Source organism: Alosa pseudoharengus, unplaced genomic scaffold (genome assembly GCF_046254945.1).
Source record: "Alosa pseudoharengus isolate Yale_2024_CS ecotype anadromous, Long Island Sound unplaced genomic scaffold, YU_APseudo_1.1 YU_APseudo_1.1_scf_2, whole genome shotgun sequence".
Lineage (NCBI taxonomy): Eukaryota > Metazoa > Chordata > Actinopteri > Clupeiformes > Clupeidae > Alosa > Alosa pseudoharengus.
In genome coordinates this window covers 2,504,526-2,529,679 of record NW_027468663.1, presented here as the reverse complement: position 1 = coordinate 2,529,679, position 25,154 = coordinate 2,504,526, and the positions used below count along the sequence as shown (strand labels likewise).

The window sequence follows — 25,154 nt, the reverse complement described above, 5'->3', positions numbered from 1 at the left end:
ACATTTCATTTCATGTTTGATGTGAAAATTAGGCTATTTTGGTTGAGTTTGAAGATCTGCAAAGTGCAGCTGTAACTATAGTTCTATTTCCATTCATAAAGGGTTGCCACGGAACTTCTTCCCAGGTGTGCTGATAACAAAAAAAAGCACTTTCTGACATAAATGCGCGTCACAATGGAAATTCAAACATGAAGTTGTATAAATTGTTGCACACTCCATTTATTATATGAATTGTGTTAGAACAACACAAATCTTTGTGATGCTGATCAATAAAGATGTTTGTTTGACATCGGTTTGTCACTGTTTTGAATTAAGAAAAAACACATTGTTCTTGAAGGATTATTGCTGAAATAAGGAGAAAACATTGGTTGCACATATTGTAAAAGAAATACAGAATTGCCTTCATTTGGGTGAGCATGGTTCTGAGATAGGAGGTATGATCAACACTCAAGAGATTTTACAGCAAAGTGTTCAACAAGACCAAACCAAATTGATGTAGGTTAAATGCTAATTTTTTTCACTAATTATGTTTGTTTGACATTGCTCACTGTGTTCTTAATTTAAGAAAATATTGTTCTTAAATCAAGAATGTTTTCTTAAATCAAGAATGTGTATGTCTTAAAATAAGGAGACAACCTGGTTGCTCAGATGTTGCACACTATTTGAGCTCATTTCTAGATCATTTGAACTCAAAATAAGCTGGAAATTCTTGCCTAGAAAAAGGAAGATATATCTTCTAAAAACAAGCTTGACTTTCGTCCACTAACAAGATATTTTTTCTACCAGTGCTTAAAACTAGTAAAAAACCCAGATTAATTTACCCAAAATAAGTAAATTTCCCTTTCTTGAAAATCACTTTTTGCAGTGTTGAAAAAGATGGATGGCCCTATCTTGGTGATCTAAAACTCGGCGCAAAGCATATCACGAAGCAAAGTGTATTCCTATCTTACACTATGCGCCATGCGCGTCTGTTATTGAACAATGTGCTCAGTTTTTTATTCAGTCATTCGAACATTATTGTGGTGTTACTTTGAAACTTAAACACGTTGAGAAACTGAACAGTCCAACTAGTAGACTATGATGAGCTAGCCAACTATGCTAGGCTACTTTGTTTACAATATTTCCAGGCTTCAACCAGACAGCTGAATTAAAGAGGTAGAGTTGTAATAAAAATAGTAGGCTATAATCTGCATAAGGTGAGCTGTCATGAATATCAAAAAAATCAGTATTCTAGTTTTGGCCTTTCTTCCACACGAAAACTCAATTGAAACAAAAAACAAAATATGACCAAAGTGGAGATTTTCAAAAACTTCACATACTAGACATTGACACAAAACAAAAGACAATAAGACAATATAGCCGCAAGCGGCAATGGCGGGCCCGAGCACCTGCGGGCCGCAAGCCGTGACATGTCGGAATCCAACAAAGCACCGACGTGGTTCATTTGTGAAATGTACATATTTGATGCATGTGCTATTTGTTTTTGTATTTTATTTTCTGCCACATGTACTTGCTTGGCCAGGTGGGGGCGCAATGCAAGGCAGGCCCATTGGGTGTCATCATAATCATAATATATATTAACCTGAGAAATTTCAGACCATTCATTTTAAGCAAAGAACATTTCTGATACACTTTTTGGTTGGCCAGATGGTGGCGCAATGTTAGACATGGAAATTAGACATGTGAATATCATCACAATAATGATATCCAAAATTTGTGTAAACTTTCAGATCAATCACTTAAGGCATTGTCCATTTCTGGCACATTTCCTGCTTGACCAGGTGGTGGCGCTATGCCAGGCAGGCCCATTGGGTGTCTGGATATCATCATAATCATAATATCTATTAACCTGAGAAGTTTCAGACCATTTATTCAAAGCATAGAGCATTACTGACACATTTCCTGCTTGGCCAGGTGGTGGCGCTATGCCAGGCAGGCCCATTGGGTGTCTGAATATCATCATAATCATGATATCTATTAACCTGAGAAGTTTCAGACCATTCATTCAATGAACTGTGATTTATGACACATTTCCTCTTCATGTGGTGAGATATTAAAATCATATCAAATATATAACATATCAAAAATCCCTTCACAATATAACATCAGCGACATCTTGGCATAATGTTTGCCAAATTTCACATGAATCTGACAAACCGTCTAGGAGCAGTATGTTAAAATTGAGCATGTGACATCAGTGTAATTGTCATTCTTTCTGTTGCCAGTTGGTGGCGCTATGCTAAACATGAATTATGGGCATGTAAATATTATCATTAACATGTTCTTCAATGACCTGTGAAATTTAAAACATTTCAAGCCATGCATGGTGAATTATGACACATTTATTGCTTATGTGGAAGGGTATTAAAATTAATAATTTCGCCATTTCGTCAAATTACAACATATCAAAAAAAGGCTTCACAATTTATAATCAGGACCATCTCGGCGTCATGTATACCAACTTTGACATGAATCGGATCAACCGTCTAGGAGGAGTACGTTAAAATTGATCATGTCCACAATGCACAAAATCTCAATTACCTCACTTCCTGTGGGCGTGGCTAATGGCATGTTAATACAAAAGTTGTTTGTTTTTGGGAGTTACATACACCCACCAAATTTGGTGTGTGTATCTAAAACTATATGCCAACCACAAGTCACAGTGACATAAGGGGGCGCTATGGAGTTCCTGGGCAACGCCCGGTGCCAAGCTTTTATCCCTGTCTATTCACTGTATCACTTGATGTGTGTGCCAAATTTCATGCGTTTTCACCCATGGGAAGCACCTCCTTTGGCATCATGATTCATCACATATTTCATCACATATTAGTCTGCACAAAATCCCAAATACCTCACTTCCTGTTGGGCGTGGCTAATGCATTGTACATTCGAAAGTTGTTCATCTTGGGGAGATACAAACACCTACCAAATTTGGTGTGTGTAGCTGAAAGTATATGCCCACCACGGGATCAGTCATCTAAGGGGGCTTAAGGGGGCGCTAGCGAGTCTCTGGGCCATGCGCGGGGCCAAGCTTTTTTACCTAGCTGCTTTGTGTGACACCTGATGTGTGTGCCAAATTTCAAGACTTTTCGATTACGTTAACCACCTCAAAATATTTGCCAACCACGGGATCAGTCACCTAAGGGGGCGCTAGCGAGTCCCTGGGCCACGCCCGGGGTCAAGCTCTTGTACCTAACTGCATTGCGTGACACCTGACGTGTGTGCCAAATTTCAAGAATTTTCGACAATGTTAACTCCCTCAAAAACAGGAAAGCAAAAAAGTAGAATAACAATAATAAATAATAATAATAATAATAATAATAATAATAATAATAATAATAATAATCCTTACAAAAACAATAGGGCCTTGCGCCCTTCGGTGCTCGGGCCCTAAAAATAGATGGAGCGGCATAGTCGCCAGCGTACTTGTGACACCAAAACATACAAGACCGACAACAGAGCAAAAGATCGAATAAAAAGTAAAAAGAAAATAAATTTAAAAACAAAAATCATGTTAAATTAGTCCGATTTCCAACCGGCTGAAAATAGCCAAGGGTAATGATGACCCGCGTGAAACTGCACACAGCTGTGTGTTCACAACCGATGCAAGGCTAAAGTTCTTTCACTGACCAACCCGGAGAATTCACTGGCGAGCAGAGCACCAGAAGAACAGAACAGTCTGAAGTCATGATGGGCAATCTTCTTGCTGATCAGCAGCTCGGTGGCTTTAGCAAGGACAGTTTGTTGCTTCATGACTCCCGACGTCGCCATCAGTACTCCCCATGTTAACCCTCAATCTAGGCACCCAAGTCAGATGCTAGTAACGTTATGGCGGCTCGCAGGTCAGCCGCAGCTCGGTGGTCGTGGCAGCTGCAGATCTCTTGCAGAGTAGGCCCATTGCCCTGAGCAATCTTTCCGTCCAGACCAGTCCAGCCAGTGGATGTACAGCATCATATGGATGAGGGACGGCTAGTCAAGGCAAACTCATCAGCCCAGTGGAATAGAAGTTAACTTATAGATATCAGCCGGATTAAAAAAAAAAAAAAAAGTTTAACTTGACAAATAAATACAAAAAATAACAGAACATTACATAAAATTACGAACATTACATAAAAACAAACAAAAATATGATGCCAGACAGAGCGTCGTGTCTTGCCAGCGTCCCCGTAACCTAGCAACTATGTAAATAATGACAATATTTTTAGATTTTGTAATTGAAGAATCTGAAGGAAAATTAGTAAGCAGAATTGGAATCAATAAAATTTGAATGATTAGATGAACCCTAATGGTAGAGTATTTCTCTGTGTATTGAATTGTGTTAACGGAATTGATCTTTACTCCATTTAGTATGGTTGAGATGAAGAAAAGAAGCCTGGTGTGGGCTGCTGTGGAGAAGAGACTGGAGGAACTGATAACAGAACTGAATAAGTGGACGCATTCCCACACCCTATTTCTCCTTGAAGGGATAGCGGTCATTCTCCGTCTTGCTGGACTTTGCTCCAAGATTAGCCTCTCAGAAACAGACAGGTACAGTAACACAGACTCCTTCAAATAGTAGCTCCAGGGGCACTTTATTACCTCCACCAGGTTTGTATGTTTTCTTAGTAGTAGAGAGACGGGCCTGTAGTTTGTGAAGTGGAGTTTGCTTCCTGTTTTAAACAGAGGTATAACTTTGGCTATTTTCATTTCATCTGGAAAGATGCCGGTTTGAAATGATAAGTTAGTGGTTTTAAAATTCCCAAAATTACCTGTTTTATTAATGTCATATCAATTCCATTCATATCAGTGGAGGATTTGTTTTTGTAATTGTTAACAATATCCGAGGTTTCCATTTCCTCCACCACTACCAGCTGCCCCTGGATCCGGGATTTTGTCAGCAAGACCAGGCCCCACACTGACAAAGAATTTGTTAAAGCTATTGGCAACATCTTCAGTATTATAGATTTCTTTACCATCATCAATGAAATACTTGGGATAGTTGTTTGATGTGGCACCATTTCTTATTAAACTGTTTAATGTTTTCCAAATTCTTTTAGTGTTTTTTTTATTATCATTTAGTAATTTCTTAAAATAATCCTTCTTATTTGTTCTTATGATACTAGTTGACTTATTCTTATAATTTTTATATCTGATTTCTGCTTCTTTTGTTTTCACTCTGAAAGAGTGGTTTTCTTTTTACAGGCATTTTGTAATTCCTTTGTGATCCATGGACAACTGTAGGTCGCTTTGGCAAAAAAAAAAAAGCGTCAGCCAAATGTAATGTAATGTAAAAGTAGTTACACTAATGATTCAAAGTTCGCTAGCAAGTAAGCTAATAAAGCTAATATGGAAAGTTTGGGGAATGTGTGGTGTTTGGGCACACATCGTCATCTAGTGTAGCAGTAGCATAAGACATTCATACTTTGGTCAACTAAAGGGCTTTTCCTCTGTCATGTAAACAGAGATAATAGACCTCTGAAGTTCGCCTAGAAAAAGGAACCAAAGCTGCCATCTTTGCCCATATAAGGAGATCCGGATGTTAAGTAAGGGATAACGGCCGCCGAGGTGTCCTGTTATACGGAATTAATGGACGAGGGCAAGGGGCAAAAACTCCCCGACGCGCAGCGCCATTACCTCCGCCCAAGTCCATTAATTCCGTATAACTGGACACACCTCGAAGGCCGTTATCCCGCTTATCACCCGGTTGCCACTGTAAACACTGTAAACACGCGGTTCTGTTTAAAAAGAAGCTCACTAGTTTTGCTTGTTGTACAACTTTATCATGGACAGTTAGCCTGTTTACAGTTGATTCCATTGTTGGGAAGCCTGCAACCAAAAGATTCTTGAGCGCTGCAACCGTCGTCCTACTATGGTTGTTATAGTTACCATTCATAAGCATTGATATGGAACGGTGTCCTGTTATTCAGAATTAAAGGCCACCCGCCAGCCAATCAGAAAAGAGTATTTCTTCTCTCCGGGTGATAATTGAAGCTAACTACCTATGGCAAGTTGCATTGCAAGTTAGCTCTGGGGTAGCAAAAATCTAAGTTTGCCGTTTTAACGTAGCGAAGATCACAGTTGCGATAATTCAAAAACCCCATGTTATTTTCCCATAGGAAAAATCGCAAGATACTCAAAGATGGCAGCTTTCTTGTAGGCGAACTTCAGAGGTCTATGACAGTGGTCAGTGGTCAAAATGTTTTGACTAAAACTTTGCTAAGATACCTTGAGTTCTCTTTTGACTACTTCTAGACTAAAGTGACAAGACTTTTAGTTGACTAAAACTTGACTAACAAAAATTTTATTTGAATGACTAAAAAGGACCTTTGACAGGACTAAAAGTAGGACCAAATTAAAAAATAGGTGACAAAAGGTAACACTAGCAGTTATTCACTTGTCCCATGCTGTCTTCCACATTTTACATTTTCTCCAAAATGTTGTTTTGATGTGATTTCAATTCTAAAATGACACCCAATCACCAGCATAGTTGATTTGTGTTAAATACTTGTAGGGGAGCTGGAGTGCGTTTGCCTGAGGGAGAAAAAAATGAAGACCTCAGTAACTCTTTGAGCAATGGCAACAAGCTGGTGTGGTTGCAGGAGAAGACATTGGTGCAGGTGTTGGACACCTGTTACAAAGTGTTGGTCAAAAGTGCAGTTGGAGAAGATCTGAAGTCATGGATGGAATGTATTATCAGAATCCTGGATGCCATACTCTTCATTACCAGTAAGGAATTACTGATTGTTTTTGTGTGCCAGAAACACCAAAGTGTTGTTCCAAATTTACTTATCGCACCAGTTCTGGCACAATAGTATGCCAATGGCAAAATAATTATTATCAAATAAGCATGGTACATGACATTTCTACTGTTAGCAAGCTCTTGCCTAGTTTTCCACAGCTTAAAAATAAACAGTGAAAATGTGTTTCATTCTAAATTAAGAATAAGAAAAGCGGATGAAAAGAGGATGTGAAAGAATGAGTGCCCCCTGCTAAGTATGTGCAGGGGCTCAGCACCAGACACAGTAAAAGTAAGGATGATATGCCAGCGCTGAGCCCCGGACAGCCCTGGTCCAATTTAACCCCTGGTCATGGCTTTGACTGCTTATTCAGGCATCATGTGCAGTGTGTCTTACATGTTAACAGTGTGAAAAACTTGTATTTACTTGAGGACTTTCACTGATTTGCACTTAATTGATTCTTTTTAGTAATTCTTGTATTTTGTGTGCCAAGTCAACAGGAGGCAGGAACCCAGTCTGAATAAGTGTTTCTGTGCATTGCTGTCCATTCCTTGGGTGCAGGAGCACAATACTCTCTCAGTCTATCAGACTGCTGACTTCCCAGCAAATACCACTGCACTCTCCCAGAAATTGGCTCCATTTTTCTGTAAGCTGCTTAACTAGCATTTTACTGTAGTTGTTCATTGTTTGTCCATTGTATAATTTAATGGCAAGATTTTGGTACCAAATGGTGAAATTGCCAAACAATGATTGTTTGTTAACTGTGTTTGTGGCAATTAAAGCATTTGTTTGTTCTGTTTTTTCTGTTTTTATGATGCTACTGCAGCACCTCAAATGCAAGCCCATTGTGTGTTCCTGATGTCACTGCTTCCAAAGAAGGTGTGTCCTGATTGGCGTTCATCGGTATATCGGTGGGCCCTGCATAGTATTAATGAGGAAGTGAGGGCTGAGACTGTGCGAGGATTCCCTATCCTGTTGCACAACCTTGGTGTCAAATCCTATGGCCTCATCCATGAAGTCTTGCTGTAAGTGAACCTTTTAAACAGTGGTCCCCAAACTTTTTCTTCAGAGGGCCAGCTCACTATGCCTGGCTCTAAGAAAGGGCCAGAGAGTCTAAGTATGACAGTAACCGTAAATAGCTTAGTGCTGTGAACAACAGCAGTCTACCTTAGTTGAATATTAATCCATTGCATGCAATCTAATACCATTATTAGCTGTGTTTATTTTATATTGCAATCATGCCATATCAATATAATATGTAGTTCAACATGGAAATAGCTCAAATTAAATAATACTAATACAAAAACTTCCTAGCATTCCGAAAAGTATGTTCTTCAGAATTTGTGAACTTTTTGCATACACAGCTCAAGTTGAGAACAAACTGTCCTACAAATAATTTAAAGTTCTCAAACTATGAGAGTTTTATGAAGTGCTGAAAAAAACCCCATCTGAAATGACCACCATTTTCATTAATTTCTAAAGGAGTGTTAGAACATTTTTGACAGATGGTATTATAATATAGTACTATAATATTTGAAAATGTTTACATATCACATGTTTTTACAGAAACAGGTTGCAGGACAGCTCATCTCTTGTGAAAGTCCGGTTAGCTGGTATCTCTGGACATCTGGTCTGCTGTTTGTCAGAGAACTCCCGACTCCAGCTTCTAGAGAAATCTGTAATGTCATCCAAATATCTTTGTGTGCACTTTACAATGGCAAACACTCATTCTGATGGAACTACCACTATTGGAGCTTCTATCCTCACACCCTTCCTTATACTGCTCAAGCCTCAGGAAGATAGTCCAGTGAAACAAGGTGAGGAAGTTTTTCCCTGCAATAAAAGCATCTAGTTCAGCTGTAGTTTACTTGATGTGTTTACAAGCATGTGCTTTTCTTCACTCCTTGGCAGCTTTTATGGAGAATATTCCTCATCTGTGTATGCACTTGGATTTGAGCCACTGTGACCCAGATACTAAAGCACTGGTAACTGCTTTGGTTGACCTTATAGAGGACCCAGACCATGGGGTACGCATGCTCTTCAGTAAGAACCTAAAGAACATGCTCGAATCGTGGAATGGTGATGACTTCCTGAAAGATGTATGTTCACTGCCTACATCAACTCATCATACAGATTGGAAATATGAAATGATTTAATAGTGCCATGAATGTCATTGATATCCACTCTGTTAAAGGTCCTTGCTAGCCGGTTAAAAGAAGCCTACAACAACGCAAAGATGGGAAGAAATAATGATTTGAAAAGCACGCTCATTTTTGCTACAGGAGAAATTGGCAGGTACTGTCTTTAAAAATACATAAGTAATTCATAAATAATTTGAAATCTATCTCTGTATGTAGCAGTAATACTAGCAAAGACTTCTTTCACTCTGGGCAGAGCTGCAAAAGGTAGCCTTGTGTCCTTTGCTCTGCTGCACCTCTTGCACTTTTTGCTGTCCAAGACCACACAAGTGTCCATGGTGGCTTACACTGAGATCCAGGCCTTGGCCACATCAAGGGGCTTGAAACTGCAGTCTTTTTTCAACCAGTATCGTAAACCAGTCTGCCAAGTGAGTGCTCTGCATGCAACTGATTTCGCGGTATCTTTTGGAACACCTGACATAACAAGCTATAGTGCCATGCAAAAGTATTCAACCCCCCTGAAAGTCATTACCATTATTTTTTTTACTACTATATTTCAATCGTTTATCCACATCCATGTAATGGGGCTTTTCCACTGCATGGTATCAGCTCAACTCTGCTCTACTCGGTTTTGGTACCAGTTGTTCATTTTCCACTGCAACAGAGTACACCCATAAATTAGCCGATTGCCATAGCAACGCTGCAGAAAACAACTGTAACGTCATTAACGTGGCAATAGAGGAATTAAAAGGGATTTTGTTTCTGGTCCTTGGTTTGTGCCGTTCTGTTACAGTTCAAAGACACAATATTTACCAAAAGAGGCTCAAGACAGCTAGACAATAGTCTGCTGAACAAAATAGGAGTGTGGGATGTGTTTGTCTTTCATGGAACAACTTTCAATGAGAAAGTCTGGTTCTATTTTAAATAAATCACGCCTCTTTCATAAGGCCGCCTTGATTTCAAACTTACGCACTGTGGGTGTGACAGAAGCGAGAATGGGAAAATACACGTAACACAGAAGTGCATAAAAAAAACGATTTACGCACGAATGGGAGAATTCCCCCCTGTAGTTCTGCTGCATAAATTTGAACAAATACAATTGTTTATTGTACAGAAACATACATAGCCTACTGTTTAAGTTTGAGTTTATTCACAATACCACTTCAAACATTACAATAAACCTGTAGGGGTACAAAGACAGGCGGGTAGAGTGAATGGGTCCCCCAAAGAAGCTAGAAAAGCTTATAGGTGGGGGCCCATGGTACAGACAATGATATACACAGTAACCACCTGAAACCAGACGGTGACAACGTACATACTTAACATTGCATACACATACATGTAACATCACATACAACATTACATACACATCCAATCATACACATACATCCCAGTAGTCCATGAGGAAACAGTTTTATATTAGATATAGGTTAGTAAGAGATTATTTTTTAGTTGTCTTTTGAAGTTGGAGATTGAGGGCAGCAGCACCTTGAGGCCATCATCAATCCTGTTCCAAAGCTGCGGCCCCCTACAGGCAGCACTCATACTGGTGCGCACATGTCGACGACATTTACCTGTTATGAGTCGTTTAGTTCTCGTTTGGTATGTGTGCTGGGGGCTGGATATGGGAATAAGACTACACAATCTAGTGTTGAGCCTGTCATGCAGTTAATTGGCTACAGTGCTGTGAAGAGTTTGGAAGTTAAGGTAGGGCAACTTCATTTAGGAACCAGAACATGGGCCATAGACTACAGTTGACCAAGCCTCTATTTCTTGTACCTGTTAAAACATCCGCTAGATAGTTTATATAGCCAACGACATTCGTATTTGCAATAGGCCTAGAGATTACTTATCTGATTTATCAAACGGGTGCTTTCTCTTTGTACTCCCCAAGGCCTAGGGTGACCAAATCAACACATCCCATATCCAGTCATTTGATGTATAGCGCCATCTAGTTAAAAAAAGTAAAGGCAAAAACGAGGCATTGTTATTGCAATTATCTTTCGCTGACAGGTTCAAAACTCTGAATGCATCGTGGAATTCCATTCATGGGGAGCCATATCAGCTACTCCCACACTCTTACTACGCTCATACTTAGTCCTATCTTCACATTCCGGCAAAGCACAGCCACTTGGGCTAACTGATTTGCAGCCAGCACCTGAGAAGCTCCGGTGTACTTCAAACTCCAAGGAGCATTCAGTGTAGGCTAATGAAGCCGACCACTTCAAGGCACTTCAAGCTAGGCTAGCTGTGGGTGTGTCTGACCGAGTAACTATACGCACCGAGATGAGAAGGGTATATATTTTTTATATATATTCTAGGGATATTGAATTTTAACCGATATCCGATATGCCTGTATTAACAAGCTCATTTTGGCCGATTGACAATGCTGATACCGATATTCACCTCTAATTTTTATTAATTGAAAAGTTTCTCCTGTACTACAATTAACCTATTATATGATAATGTAGGCTACTTGCTGTCGATGCGGGACATTACAAACTTTACTTTGATTCAACCCTGTATCATTTTAGAAATAGACATATACTCATGAAAAATATTTTAAATTATTTCAAATATGGTACATTTATTAAGTAGCCTAAAATGTTCACATAAACATGTAAATGTCATAGGCTACTTGACTACATGCCAGTTCCCCAAGAACTGTGTTGTTGACAATATGACACATTGTTCAGAAATGCAGCTGTAACCCTGTAAACTTAAAATGTCAGTCTGTAGAGTAAAATGAATGAGACCTACAACACGTAGGCTAGTAACTTTACAGATAGCTTTCGTTCTGGACTTCATGAAACTCACAAAGCTTTCTAACATTAGCTAACGTTACACACTTTAGAAACAAATTGCATTGTAAACAAAAGCTTAGCAATGCGTCGTCACGGTTTTAGCTGGTGCCTTTTTTCTGGCTTAGTGCTTTGTAGAGTTCAGGATGATGGCTCTTAAGATGTGTAATTAAATTGGTAACGTTAAAAGAGTATCGTTTTACCCCTCCTCGCATCACTGGTACTTTATAAGCCCTGCAAATAGCATTTTTGTTTTCAGTTTCTGGAATTTGGAAATAAAATGCCACAGAGCCATGTTGAAGTATGTTGTTGGCGCTCATAGTAACGTAAACATTTGCTTCGCGTGCGCATAATTAACAGGTCACCTTATCGGCCAGGCACATCGGCAGAAATGTCCATATCGGCCGATGCCGATAATTAAGTTGTGAAGCTTTTATCTGCAGATACCGATGTCAGGCCGATATCATTGTGCATCCCTACTGTTTTCTGTACACTGACTCAATAGCAGCTCTTCAGGTACGAGGTTGATCAGAGAAGATGTTTTGGGGAGAGCTGCTCAGCATCTTGATTTAATTGGATAGCTGGGCAATGCACAGCATAGGTTTTTTAACATTTCATCCAAACAGTCAGTTCTTCACATTCTATTGCTGTTTTAGTTCGTTTTTGAGCGTTTGATACCAAACTTTTTATTCCCCCCTCCTTTTATGCTTAAAAATGTAGATTTCGTTTGAATACCTTTGGGCTGAATACTTTTGTATGGCAATTTATGTTCAAATGATCAATTTTTGATAATGAAATACAAATACTTAACATCTTTGCATTGTAAAGAGATTAATCATAAAGATAAAGAGGAAAGATAGATTTGTTAAAATGTTGGCAAAATGGCAATTAGAGATTGTGTGTCTGATCATTTTTATACAGTTTCTGGTGGAATCCATTCACTCGCGCCACATCACAGCGCTGCGCTCTACCCCAGATCAGAGCAGTGAGGCTCTTCGTGAAGAGGCAGCTCACCAGAGGGAGGTGGCCCTGGATGTCCTCTTTCATGTGGCCCAAGTCTTTGATTTCCCTGACCTCAACCGCTTCCTCAATGTATGTATGTCTTTTTTTCTTCTATTTTAAGAAGCATGTCTTGATTTAACCCTATGTGGCCAATGGACTTAAATTGCGTCCAAAATCGCAACCATCCTTCTCTGTTGAATTGCTCACACTGGTCTCACAGGTATCATATGCATATCACATGAAAGTGGAGCCTAACCTTTCCAAAGCTATTAGTTATTAGTTGATACAATGGCTAGTTGCTGTGATAAATGAGTTGTGAGAAAATTAACATTACATTTACATGAAATGTAATCATATTCACACTCTGCACACGGCTCTACATCCATCTACACATCCATTCTTCTCAGTGGAATATCTCACAAACTCTTCACTCAACACAACCACCATATATCAAAATAAACAGCAGACCTACAATATAATGTATTCTTCTGTACAATAAGACATTCCTAGGTAAGCTGGTTTTGAAATTGAAAACCTTGGGTCAATTGCATTGCGCTAAATAGTGCTATATAAATAAATGTGACTTGACTTGACAGTTTGGTTTCACATGGAAACAGTATTTATGAATATGTTCATGATGTTTGATATGGCTTAAAACCCTTTACTTTTTCCTCTCATTTATTTGCTTAGCGCACACTCCAGGTTCTCCTCCCCTACCTAGCAGCCAAGGCCACCCCTACTGCCTCAGCTCTTATACGGACAATTGCCAAACAACTCAACAGCAACAGGAGAGAGGTCCTCATTAGCAACTTCAAGTACATCTTTTCTCACCTTGTGTGCTCCTGCACCAAGGATGAGTTGGAGAAGGCCTTCCACTATCTTCAGGTGATTGAAGTAAAGATTAAATGAGAAATAGTTGGGAGGGTAATATGAAGTTGGAGGGAAATGGTTCCTTGTTCGTCTTTTGACAAGTAGGATTTAAATTAAGTTGACTTCTTTGTTTTTTGCATAGAATGAGACTGAACTGGAGTTAGGCAGTCTTCTACGACAGGATTTTCAGGGCCTCCACAATGAATTGCTGCTTCGGCTGGGAGAGCACTACCAGCAGGTTTTCAATGGGCTTGCAATCTTATCCTCTTTTGCCTCAAGTCACGACCCCTCTCAGAGTCTACAGGAAATTAGCACTCCAGAGTGCATGGTGAGTACTGGTCTCTTACCTGCTAGGCATATTCATATATTTTTGTGTAGTCATAAGTATGTGACTGGCAACAACTTCAATTTTTACATTTCTGCTACACAGGCTGATTATCTACAGCCTAAATTGTTGGGGATCTTGGCTTTCTTCAACTTGCAGCTGCTCAGCTCTAGTGCAGGAGAGAAAGACAGGAAGAAAATGGTTTGTATGGGAAGCCGGAAATTGGCTTTCTACTAGTGATGCGTGGGTTGGGTTTTTTTATGACCCGCACCCACCTGGCAAAATATGTGTTAAACATCGACCCGAACCCGACCCACAAATTGCTCATTTTAATGATGAGTATCGTGGTTGCATCCATATCATGGAGCAGCGATGCTAATGTTTCCTTATTTAAGACTGTGATGAAGCAGGCGTGATCCATTCTATATTGTTTAGCCTATGTGATATTAGTAAGGGTTATTTCTATTGCACAGTGGATATTGAAATGGGCTTATTGATTATTAGTCTATTACCGTTCTGGACGCTTGAGAAAGGATTGACAAGATAGGGGCAGTATTGTCACCATCTATCTACAGTGCAACCGGAAAGTAGTCAGACCCTTTCAATTTTTTAACATTTTGTTATGTTTCAGGCTCATCTTAAAATGGATACAGTTCCTTTTTTTCTCTCATCAATCTACACACAATACTCCAACACTCCACAAAAAATCAGGTGTTTGGAGTGTTTTGTAATTATACAAAAAAAGTCTGAAATATTCAATTTACATAAGTATTCAGACCCTTTGTTATGGCACTTGCAATTGAGCACCTGGTGCATCCTACTTCTGTCAATGGTCTTTGAGATGCTTCTACAACTTCATTAGAGTCCACCTGTGCCTAAATTAATTCATTGGCCATTATTAGGAGAGGTAGACATTTCTTTATATACGGTCTCACAGACAGATCTGGGGAAGGGTACAAAAGGATACAAAAACAATTCTGTAGCATTGAAAGTGCCCAAGAGCATTCTCAAATGGAAAAGTTTGGAACAACTAACAGTCTTCCTAGATCTGGACGCTCAGCCAAACTGAGTAATCCGGAACGAAGGGCCTTGGTCAGACAGGTAACCAAGGACCCAGTGGTCACTATGAATGAGATCCAGAGTTCCTTTTTTATTCATGGGTCAATCAGTCAATCACGACAACAGTTTGATTTGTTGTGTGGATAAGCTTTGTAGCCTATCCAAGCAGCTCTGGTGTGCATGTGTGCATTTGAGAAAAAGGAAGGAAGAGACAGTTGAAATCTCACTTTAGCCACTGCACATACAGATATTTTCATGCATATAACTCGCGTTGCTATCTGGCGATTATCTATCCTAGCCGCACCCGCCTGAACCGCGGGTTACGGGTTGGCCCGCGCATCACTACTGTGTAGTGTGTACTGTGTTCTATACTCAGTGTCAGAGTATTCTTGGAAATACTTACATATCTTGGTTTTTCAGTATGTTCTTATGTTTACAATTTTCAGGCCTTAAACAGTCTGATTGCATTTATGAAGCTGATGGGACCCAAACATATTAGCTCTGTGAGGGTGAAGATGATGACAACACTCCGGACAGGCCTGAAGTACAAGGAGGATTACCCAGAGCTCTGTTGCCAGTATGGTGCTAAGAAAATTGTCATCAGATTACTCTGGTGGTTTATGAAGAAAAAGAAATGTCATTTTTTGTATTATTGCTCATTCTTTTTCTATTTTTGGAATAGATATAAAAAGTCATTGAACTGTATAGACTTGATTACTAAGAGAAAGTGCTATGTGCATTTGAACAGAACCTGGGATTGCTTTGTACGGTGCCTGGATCCACCCTATCTCGGGCCACTCCTCAGCCATGTAATTGTGGCTCTCCTGCCTCTCATATCCATTCAGCCCAGAGAAACTGCCACCATTATTCGATATCTTATCCTGGAGAAGAGGTAAACACACTAACACTTAAACCCTGCTTCCTCCTGTATTTGATTGTTCCAGCATGCAATAAAACCATATTTTCTATTTGATTAGACATGGTAATGGTAGACATGGTAATGTATTTAATTTAGGAGTATTTGGGGTATGTGAAAATGGTTATGCGTTTTAAGGGGGTTGAATACTTCTGCAACCCACTGTACTTTCTCCTTACTTATTGTGTTCTTGCATGGCTTTCTCATGTTGAAGAATGGCAAGTGCATTTGATCTTATTATGACCACCGCTATCGCATGTGATGTATAAGAAGCTGTAAATGATTGTTAATAGCCTGGTTAGCACTCTTGTACAATTGTAATTGAGAGTGGGTCTGGAAAAGATTGAAGATTGTCTTACAACTTCAAGCAGGGGTGTAACTAGCACTGAAATTAAACTTAAATTGGTATTCAACTCATCAAATTGTTTCAGAAGTGTAGCAATCTCGTAAACTAAGGTTTTAAAGGCAGTTGTTTACTCAATTCTAAAGAAATACATGTCCATGCCTGATTAGCAATTATATTTGTGTGCCTGAGTTTTAGGGACATTGGAAATGGGGTTCAATGGCCTCTTGGCAGACAGACCTGCAGAGCAAATTTCAAATTTGCAAAGATTGTTGAGGCACGAAATGTTAGGAACATGGCTGGAATTTCACAGCGGCCACGATGGCCATGGCCTTCCTTGCCCCTTGTGTTTTCCACAGTGTCCCTTTTAAAAATTGAAAGTTCACAGGCCACTGTGACCCCCCTGTCACAGACACCTCCTTGCCTAATGAGCTGAACCACTTCTATGGCCGCTTTGATAGGGACAACAAGGAGGTGGCCATCAAGGCTGTGGTCTCTGCAGATGCACTGCATGTGCGCTGCATGTGTGCGCTGCACTGAGCAGAGGGGAATGTAAGGCTGCTGGTCTTGATGGTATCCCCGGACGCCTACTCAGGGCCTGTGCAGTGCAGTTGGCTGAGGTTTGGATTAATCTGTCATTAGCGGCTGGTCCTGGCCCATCTCAAGACCTGCTTACCACCCTCACTGGACCTCTTTCAGGTGAAAACTGTCCAACACATCAGCGGTTCCTCACCCCTCTCCATTGAGGCCATCAGGGCAAGCGATGCTTGCTTAAGGTGCACAGCATCGTCAAAGACTGTTCTCACCCCAACCACAGACTGTTCATCCCACTCCCCTCTGGGAGGCGTTACAGGTCTCTGCCCCCGAACCAGCAGGTTCAGAGGAAGCTTTTTCCCTGTGGCTGTCATCCCGGTGACAACCAACCAATTGTCACTGCTGCCAACTGCACATATTGATATCTATTTTATATTACTGTAAACCAACTGTATACTACTGTCTACACTGCACTATTTGTCCTGTCTATGTACCACCTGTCTATACTTTGTATATCACATTGCACTTTTCTGCTATTTTGCACTTCTGGTTAGACGCAAACTGCATTTTGTTGTCTTTGTATTTGTACCCTGCACAATGGCAATGAAGTTGAATCTAATCTAATCTAACGAGAAACCAGGGAGTTGAGACAGAGTTTGAATGGTTCCGTTTTAACCAGAGACTTTCCATACTTTTCCATAAAAATGTATGGGGTTAGTTTGTAACGCCAATATGGTAGTTGTCTACACATATCCCACCCCTTCCACCGGCAAAAGCCGACATGAATACATCATGCCCAATACATGTGGTTGCACTGGTGCACAAGATTGTTATGATCTCGCAGCTGGAGAGAGGCGGTGTTGTGAAGCACGCATGCAGTTCAGTGGCCAAAGCATCAAGTAACCTATTGACTGTCATTGTGGCAGGACGCTGAAAATGTGATAGTGTGACCACACAGTTGGAAGAATAAGACCATTTTTCAATTTTGATATCATTGAACTCAATCTGTTGTTTTTTTTTTTTAAGGGAGGAGGTCCAAGACTTTCTCCATGAAGTCTACTTTTTACCTGATCACGCAGAGCTAAAAGATGTTCAAGACGTCCTCCGAGATTGTAGAGAGGTTGGTGATTTTGGTTGACTTGTTAAATATAGTCCATTTCAATGTTATTGTTGTTGACACATAGAAGCATTGCATAGGAGGCGACTGGCTGAATTCCTATTAAATCCGCTTAGCATCATGCTGCGCAAATTTGTTCAAAACTGCTGACAGTGTACAGTGACGGTGTACTCATCTCGGCGCCAGTGTTGCCTAAGCACTTCAAGTTTAAGCTATAATCTATACAAGCTAAACATTGTTTACACTCCTACACTGAACTGAACATAGTTAATGGACTAGGCTATTTCTGTTAGCACTTCATTAAATGAGCTTAGGGTCAATATATGAAAAAAAAACACCTAACCTCAAAAAAATTGATACAAAAGATTTTTCAACTGATTATGATACCTTAAGATGTACTTAATAACATATTAAAAATCTAGTAAAATCTGACCCCAGTAAAGGGGTCATTTTCAAGATGGCGTCCAAGATGGCCACTAGAAGCTAATTTGGGATATCTGAAGCATTAATCAGCCTAGGAAAGTGTTTTTCGTGTTTAATCAGATTTAGAGGTCACTGATTCATATATGTCACACTAAAGTATCAGTTCATAATTTTCAAAGAATTATAATTTTCAAGACGGCATCCAAGATGGCCACCAGAAGCTAATTTTGGCTATATCTGACGCATTATTCAGCCTAGGAAAGTGTTTTCCGTGTTTAATCAGATTTAGCGGTCACTGAATCATATATGCCACACTAAAGTATCAGGGGCTGTATTCACAAAGAATTTTAAGGCTAAAAGTAGCTCCTAAGTGGCGAATTTAGGAGCAACTCCTAAAAATAGTGGGCGTGTCATTCCTAACTTTAGGACTCCTAATTTTTTTCACTAAAAGTAATTCACGAAGCATTTTAGACCTAAAAGTAGCACCTAAGTCTGGGACAGCTTAAAAGAAGTCGAGAGGACTCCTAACTCACTAAGACCTATTCACAAACAGCTTTTTGTGGCATTTCACGTTGCGATGTTTTGAAATGCGTATGCGGCTACAGGAGCTTCCAATTGTGAGGGAACAATTTCGCATTGTAGGCATAAAAGGGATGCAATAACGCAACTAACAACAACCAAAACTACCCATTGTCAACATGTAAATTAAATGTAACGTTTCATTGTGAATCAAATTAAAATGTTCTCCTCTTTGCAAACGTAGGCATATGGTGACAGATTAATTTAATAATGTTGCAAAGATACTGCATCAATCCGTATGTTTCATTAGGCTACTAGGCTATTTGTTTTGCCTTAGGCCTACTCTTTATTCATTTAGGCTAGGCCTTTTTATTCAGTTATTCATCATCTTCCGTCCTTGTGTAGCGCACGCATTCTCAGACCTGTCACCTGTCACTCATCATGGTAAGGGAGGTGTTTGGAATCATTCCCGCGTTACAATCATCAGCCAATCAAGGTGGCCACTTCAGTCAAGCTCGTGCATGAGTAATGACGTCATCCATAGCAACGAAGACTCAGGAGTTTAGGAGTTGTCATTTGTCCTTACTAAGAGTAGGTCTGAAAGGCTTTGTGAATAACTTTTAAGAGAAAACTCCTAGCTAAAATCTTTTTGTGCGATTTAGGAGTACTCCTAGTGGTAAGATAAAAGGCTTTGTGAATACGGCCCCAGATCATCATTTTCAAAGACTTAGAATTTTCAAGATGGCATCCAAGATGGCCACCGGAAGCTAATTTTGGCTATATCTGACGCATTATTCAGCCTAGGAAAGTGTTTGTCGTGTTTAATCAGATTTAAAGGTCACATATGTCAGACTAAAGTATCAGTTCATCATTTTCAAAGACTTAGAATTTTCAAGATGGCGTCCAAGATGGCCACCAGAGGCTTATTTTGCCTTCAAAACCTTTCCCTTCTGTGAAACATATGTCATACCGTACCGTACCGCTCCCTCAGTTTAGCTTTCAGATACTGATTACCGAATTGAATGGAATCAACCTCAATCAAATACTCTTTCATGTTAGATCCAAGTACAAAGACAGTCAACAGTTCTTAATTGTGTGCATTTCTGCAAGACACTCCGCTGTTCGTGTAGAAGATATGGATTCCTTGAACTGCTGCCTGTGGAACGTGTGAAAATGTACAATGTGACAATCCACACAAGTTCCTTTCAGAGGAGTCAGAGGATGATGAATAATGATATAATAATTATTTCTGATCTACTTATGCATATAGTTTAAGATTCAGTTTAATTAGCTCCCCCCTAATGATAGATGCCAACAATTATTGATCTACACAAATATACAATGCATGCCTATACAGTACATGGGTCATGGTTCATTAAAGTCATAAAACAGCCACTTACTCGCAAACTCTACTCTACATATTGTAAAAGCATATACTCTGTACATGAAATATAACATTAATCAACAAAATAACATTTCCATCTTCCTCCACACCAAGCATAATACATACTCTATTCTGTATAAGCAAATATAGTGTAAAGCCGATACATTTTGCCATATACAGTCAAGGGAAAACAAATGAAACACCCTAAAATATATATTTTCTGAAAGCATATAATCTGTATTTAAGATATAGCACCATTTAAAACATGTCCCATCTTCCTCCATGCCATGAACAATGCATTGCCCTCTATTCTGTATAGGCGAATCTAGTGTAAAGGGGATACATTTTAGCCTATATTGTCCAGGCAAAACAGATTAAACACCCAAAACCATATATTTTCTAAAAGCATATAACCTCTAGATGAGATATAACACCAGTTAAGACATGTCTTATCTTCCTCTAGCCTGGGTGTTCCCATGTTGCCTTGCGCGCGATTTGATTCACGCTGCTAAGGCAGCCTGGAGACCATGGAGCAAATTTTCGCCTGAGATAGGAGACCAATCACAGAACAAGGGGGAAAGCAAGACGATGATGAGCTATGCACAGACGCATTTGATAGACATCCGTGGCACCCAATAAACGGATCTGGGCATTTTTTTCAAATACGAGAAAATTAACGTTTGGTTTCCAGACCACGTCTCATTGAGAAGTGGTGGCGCTAGCCAGGCTAATCTTCCTCCATGCATGCACAATACAATGCCCTCTATAATGTATAGGTGAATCTAGTGTAAAGGCGATATATGTTGGCATGTTAAGTCCAGGGAAAACAAATTAAACACCCTAAAATATATATTTTCTGAAAGCGTATAATCTGTAGATAAGATATAACACCATTTAAAATATGTCCCATCTTCCTCCATGAATGCACAATACAATGCCCTCTATTCTGTATAGGCAAATCTAGTGTAAAGGGGATATATGTTGGCATGTACAGTCCAGGAAAAACAAATTAAACACCCTAAAATATATATTTTCTGAAAGCATTTAACCTGCAGATGAGATATAACACCAGTTAAGACATGTCCCATCTTCCTCCATGCCATGAACAATACATTGCCCTCTATTCTGTATTGGTGAATCTAGTGTAAAGTAGGGGTGGGCGATATGGACAAAAAATAATATCTCGATATTTTTTGTGATTTTGACGATAACAATAATTAGTCGATATCCTTTAAAAGAAATTTGTAAAAGTCTGAGTTACTTTACAGCTCATTATTTATGAATAGCATCAATACAATAATAACAAATAACCTAACCTGTGACTTTTTAACCAAATCAACCAATGCATTGTCACTCTGACACATTTCCAATTCTGCCCCCACTTGTGTGTGTGGCAATGACGTAGTCTAGCCAGCTACATTTGAGAAGATAAATAGCCCTAACAGTTTCCCAAGAGAAAGTCTGAAGCTGAAGTTCCCTTCAAAAACCTTTACTTAGGATTCACTGTAAAACTAAGCAGACCAACAGAGTACATCTCAGTCATTTCCTTCGAGGTTTTTTTTAAGAGAAATCATGTAGGCTAACATTTCAAGTTACAGAATAGAAACTAATGTGTAGCTTATGGCTAATGTATATGAGAAATCCCATAGAGATGCTAATGGTTAGCATAATTGATATTAGAGCGAACTTCAGTCCATTTACAAAAGGGTTAGGTTAGGCCTACATGAGAAGAGTTCTTTGTTTACCACTGACTATTAAAATCGTCAAAGGCTAATGTTTTCTCTCCATATAATACCATATAGGAAAAAACGTGACTCATCAATGCTACTTGAACAGAAGTAGCCGCACAAAATCCCAAGTAGCCTACCTCTCGCTGCACAAAATAAACATTAGGCGTGTGTGTGACAATGTGGACCCACTAGTGATCATGTGACACTTGCTCTGCTGCAGCCAGGGGCTTCTCTGCATAGGCTACACCTCCTGGATTTAGTGAATGTATGGGGTTTCAATGCCTGTTTTCGAGTGTGTTTCCCCCATAAGTAGGCCTAATTTAAATACTCGATAATGTAAATTTGCACATCGTTAAAACAACAATCACGATATTATTGCAGACGATCTATATCGCCCACCCCTAGTGTAAAGCAGATACATTTTGGCATGTACAGTCCAGGGAAAACAAATCAAACACCCTAAACTACATATTTTCTGAAAGCATATAACCTGCAGATGAGATATAACACCAGTTAAGACATGTCCCATCTTCCTCCATGCCATGAACAATGCATTGCCCTCTATTCTGTATAGGCGAATCTAGTGTAAAGGGGATACATTTTAGCCTATATTGTCCAGGCAAAACAGATTAAACACCCCAAACCATATATTTTCTAAAAGCATATAACCTCTAGATGAGATACAGTGGGTCCCAGTTAAAAATTGACACTTCATTCACGATCATGGTAAATGGTGAAATGTAAGTACAACTGTAGCCGCTTGGGGGCAGCATAGTCCGCTGTGGCGTTTCACGGTCGAACCAGACGGCGCATTCGACAGCAAGGGCTGTGATTGGCCGAGTTTTCAGTGCGTTTCTCTGTGTTTTTAGCAGCCTCTGCAACATGCTAGTCCACTGTAGCCTAAGCCTTGTACATAATGTTAAACATAGTTTTGGATTCAGTGGCAAGATTTCTTGATTGTACAGTGTCTGTCTCTCAGTAATGTTTTAAAATGAGAGCTTCGTCAGCTGGCAGTAGGCTACTTTGTCGGTAGTCATGAGAAGTTCGCTTGCTAACAGAACATAAATATGCTGCCCAGAAACCTTGTGAATAGTTCTGATTTTTTTTACTACACTAACGAGGTTGAAATATAGACTTTGCCTACAGCATCTCCTTAACAGTAATGTTAACAAAATGACAGCATTCATATGACAAAGAAAAACGAATTCGGTCACTCAAGACTGTGCCACAACAACCAGTGTAGGCTACAGTCCTACCCAATAGGCCTACTCGAAGCAGATAGCGTTGTCTGACGGTCGAGTGGGTTAATGCACGTATTTCCAGAACAGGTCTGCAACTTTCAGGCAGTTCTGAGTTTGAATCGAGGCAGGAGCAGAGCCATATAAAGGCCTTGGCCTATTGTTATCATTTTTTGCAAGGTGTTGCTCCTGTCAATACTTGTTTATAAGACATTTGGTGATTAATTGATAGCTGTTTTTGGGACACGTTAAACGTTCTTTATAATGAGCGCATCCGGGGAGTAAAACGACTATTACGCGCTGTTACAACTGTAGGCTACAATGATTGCAATACAAAAATATGCGCGTGTTAGTTTAGTTCGTTTTGTGATGTTTTGCACTTTTGCCTCATGTGTTTTCAATTTTCGACACACGTCTGTTATTAGTTCAATAACAAGTGTTGCTTGTTAAAACATGTGACTAGTGAAACTCAAATGATTTTAGAAATATTTAGCCAAAACCAAAAAGTGTTAGAGAAGGAGAGACGCCGGTGCAGCTCAGATGTCTTCTTAATTTTCTTTATTCTTTAGTAAAAGGTGCAGAACATTATTAAACTTTGACTAACGTTTCGATGTTCGTTAGTCAAAAACATCGACACATCGAAATGTTAGTCAAAGTTTAATAATGTTCTGCACCTTTTACTAAAGAATAAAGAAAATTAAGAAGACATCTGAGTTGCACCGGCGTCTCTCCTTCTCTCTAAAATATCTGTCCTGGCCTGGTTGCAACAGATTGTGGCCAAACGACAGAAGCGTGGAGAACCCTCCTTTGTCTACCAAAAAGTGTTACTTTGTGCCCCCGCTCCCCCACTGCTTGTGAAAGAAGGGGATGGGGGAGGGGGGCTTAACGTGAAAAAGCTTAATGTCACAAAACGGCAACGAGTCGTTTTAGGCTACAGGCCTTCATAATGGTAGGCTACAGGAAGTGGGGGGAGGGTATGGGATGACCAGAGCCGTCATCTATCGTCTTTCCAGGCACACAGCTCGTTATATAGCCTATCGACTGCCTTAACAGATAGGCTTTGCTCTTGGGTTTGGCCTTACAGCGAACTCAATGCTCTTGTTGCTTGCAGTTAGGGATGTAACGGTATGAAAATTTAACCTCACGGTTATAGTGACCAAAATTATCACGGTTTTCGGTATTATCACGGTATTTTTAAAAGTGTGTTCAATATGTTCAGAAAGCACTGATAGGCCTACACAAGCGATTATTATTTCACAAGCTGAAATAGTTTCAAAAAGTGTCCCGTTCAGTTTTTCATGTTAAATTGGCTATGTGCTTATTGCTTAACTTACCCTACCATGACTTGGAGGTTGCTATTACTGTTATTTGGATCCAATGAGTGAGACCAGGCTTGTTTGATGGAGGGCACAAAGGCCACATAGGCTATAAAAAATATCAAAGTTGTATAGCCTATTCACTGCAGTAGACCTGCATCACTGTATGAAACATTACAAAAACATGAAACATGACATATTATATAGAACTGCAAATCATCTGAACATCTAATATTTACAGATATCTAGGCTATATTTAACATTTATTTTATATTTGGCCTGTTATGAAATCATGTATTGAACAATTTAAGCACAGTTCAGCTTTAAGAAACTCAAATAGCCTAGATGCATGCTTAGCATTTTGTGATCTACTTTCACAAACTCTTAGTCAGCTGTCCTCTGATTTACCGATATATAGGCGATATTTGTAACATTTATTTTGTATTTGGCCCGTTATGAAATCATGTGGAACAATTTAAACACATTGTAAAACTTAAAGCCCAAATTTGGAGACATCCATGCATGTAGAAATGTACTGCAAATTCAAAAGTGGATTACTCTGGAACGGCTAACTGTACAGGGGACTGCTTTACACCTTTATGTTCGGTAAGGTCTGCTGTTTGTTCTGATATATGGTTTGTCATGTGTTAAACGAAAGGTTCGTGAAGTATTGCACCGAGAGGAATGGGTAGGGAGATGGACGAAAACCTTCAGTAGAATTTA

General features: G+C 39.6%; 1 protein-coding gene across 5 annotated transcripts in view; it reads left to right on the top strand.

Moving 5' to 3' along the window:
* atr (ATR checkpoint kinase) overlaps window positions 1-25,154 on the top strand; it is a 197,147-nt gene that overhangs the window by 45,562 nt on the left and 126,431 nt on the right. For 4 of the 5 annotated variants that reach the window (XR_012988518.1, XM_076293381.1, XM_076293380.1 and 1 more), the window contains exons 6-20: window positions 4,348-4,527; window positions 6,491-6,705; window positions 7,210-7,362; window positions 7,543-7,741; window positions 8,283-8,533; window positions 8,628-8,815; window positions 8,911-9,011; window positions 9,111-9,282; window positions 12,577-12,747; window positions 13,348-13,542; window positions 13,670-13,855; window positions 13,958-14,053; window positions 15,358-15,488; window positions 15,660-15,803; window positions 17,731-17,824. Coding sequence is in view for 4 of the 5 variants with exons in the window: in XM_076293381.1 (XP_076149496.1) it covers window positions 4,348-4,527; window positions 6,491-6,705; window positions 7,210-7,362; window positions 7,543-7,741; window positions 8,283-8,533; window positions 8,628-8,815; window positions 8,911-9,011; window positions 9,111-9,282; window positions 12,577-12,747; window positions 13,348-13,542; window positions 13,670-13,855; window positions 13,958-14,053; window positions 15,358-15,488; window positions 15,660-15,803; window positions 17,731-17,824 (2,476 nt within the window). In the remaining variant the exon portion in view is untranslated. The remainder of the gene's footprint in view (window positions 1-4,347; window positions 4,528-6,490; window positions 6,706-7,209; window positions 7,363-7,542; window positions 7,742-8,282; window positions 8,534-8,627; window positions 8,816-8,910; window positions 9,012-9,110; window positions 9,283-12,576; window positions 12,748-13,347; window positions 13,543-13,669; window positions 13,856-13,957; window positions 14,054-15,357; window positions 15,489-15,659; window positions 15,804-17,730; window positions 17,825-25,154) is intronic. The other variant, XM_076293382.1, reaches the window with a different exon arrangement.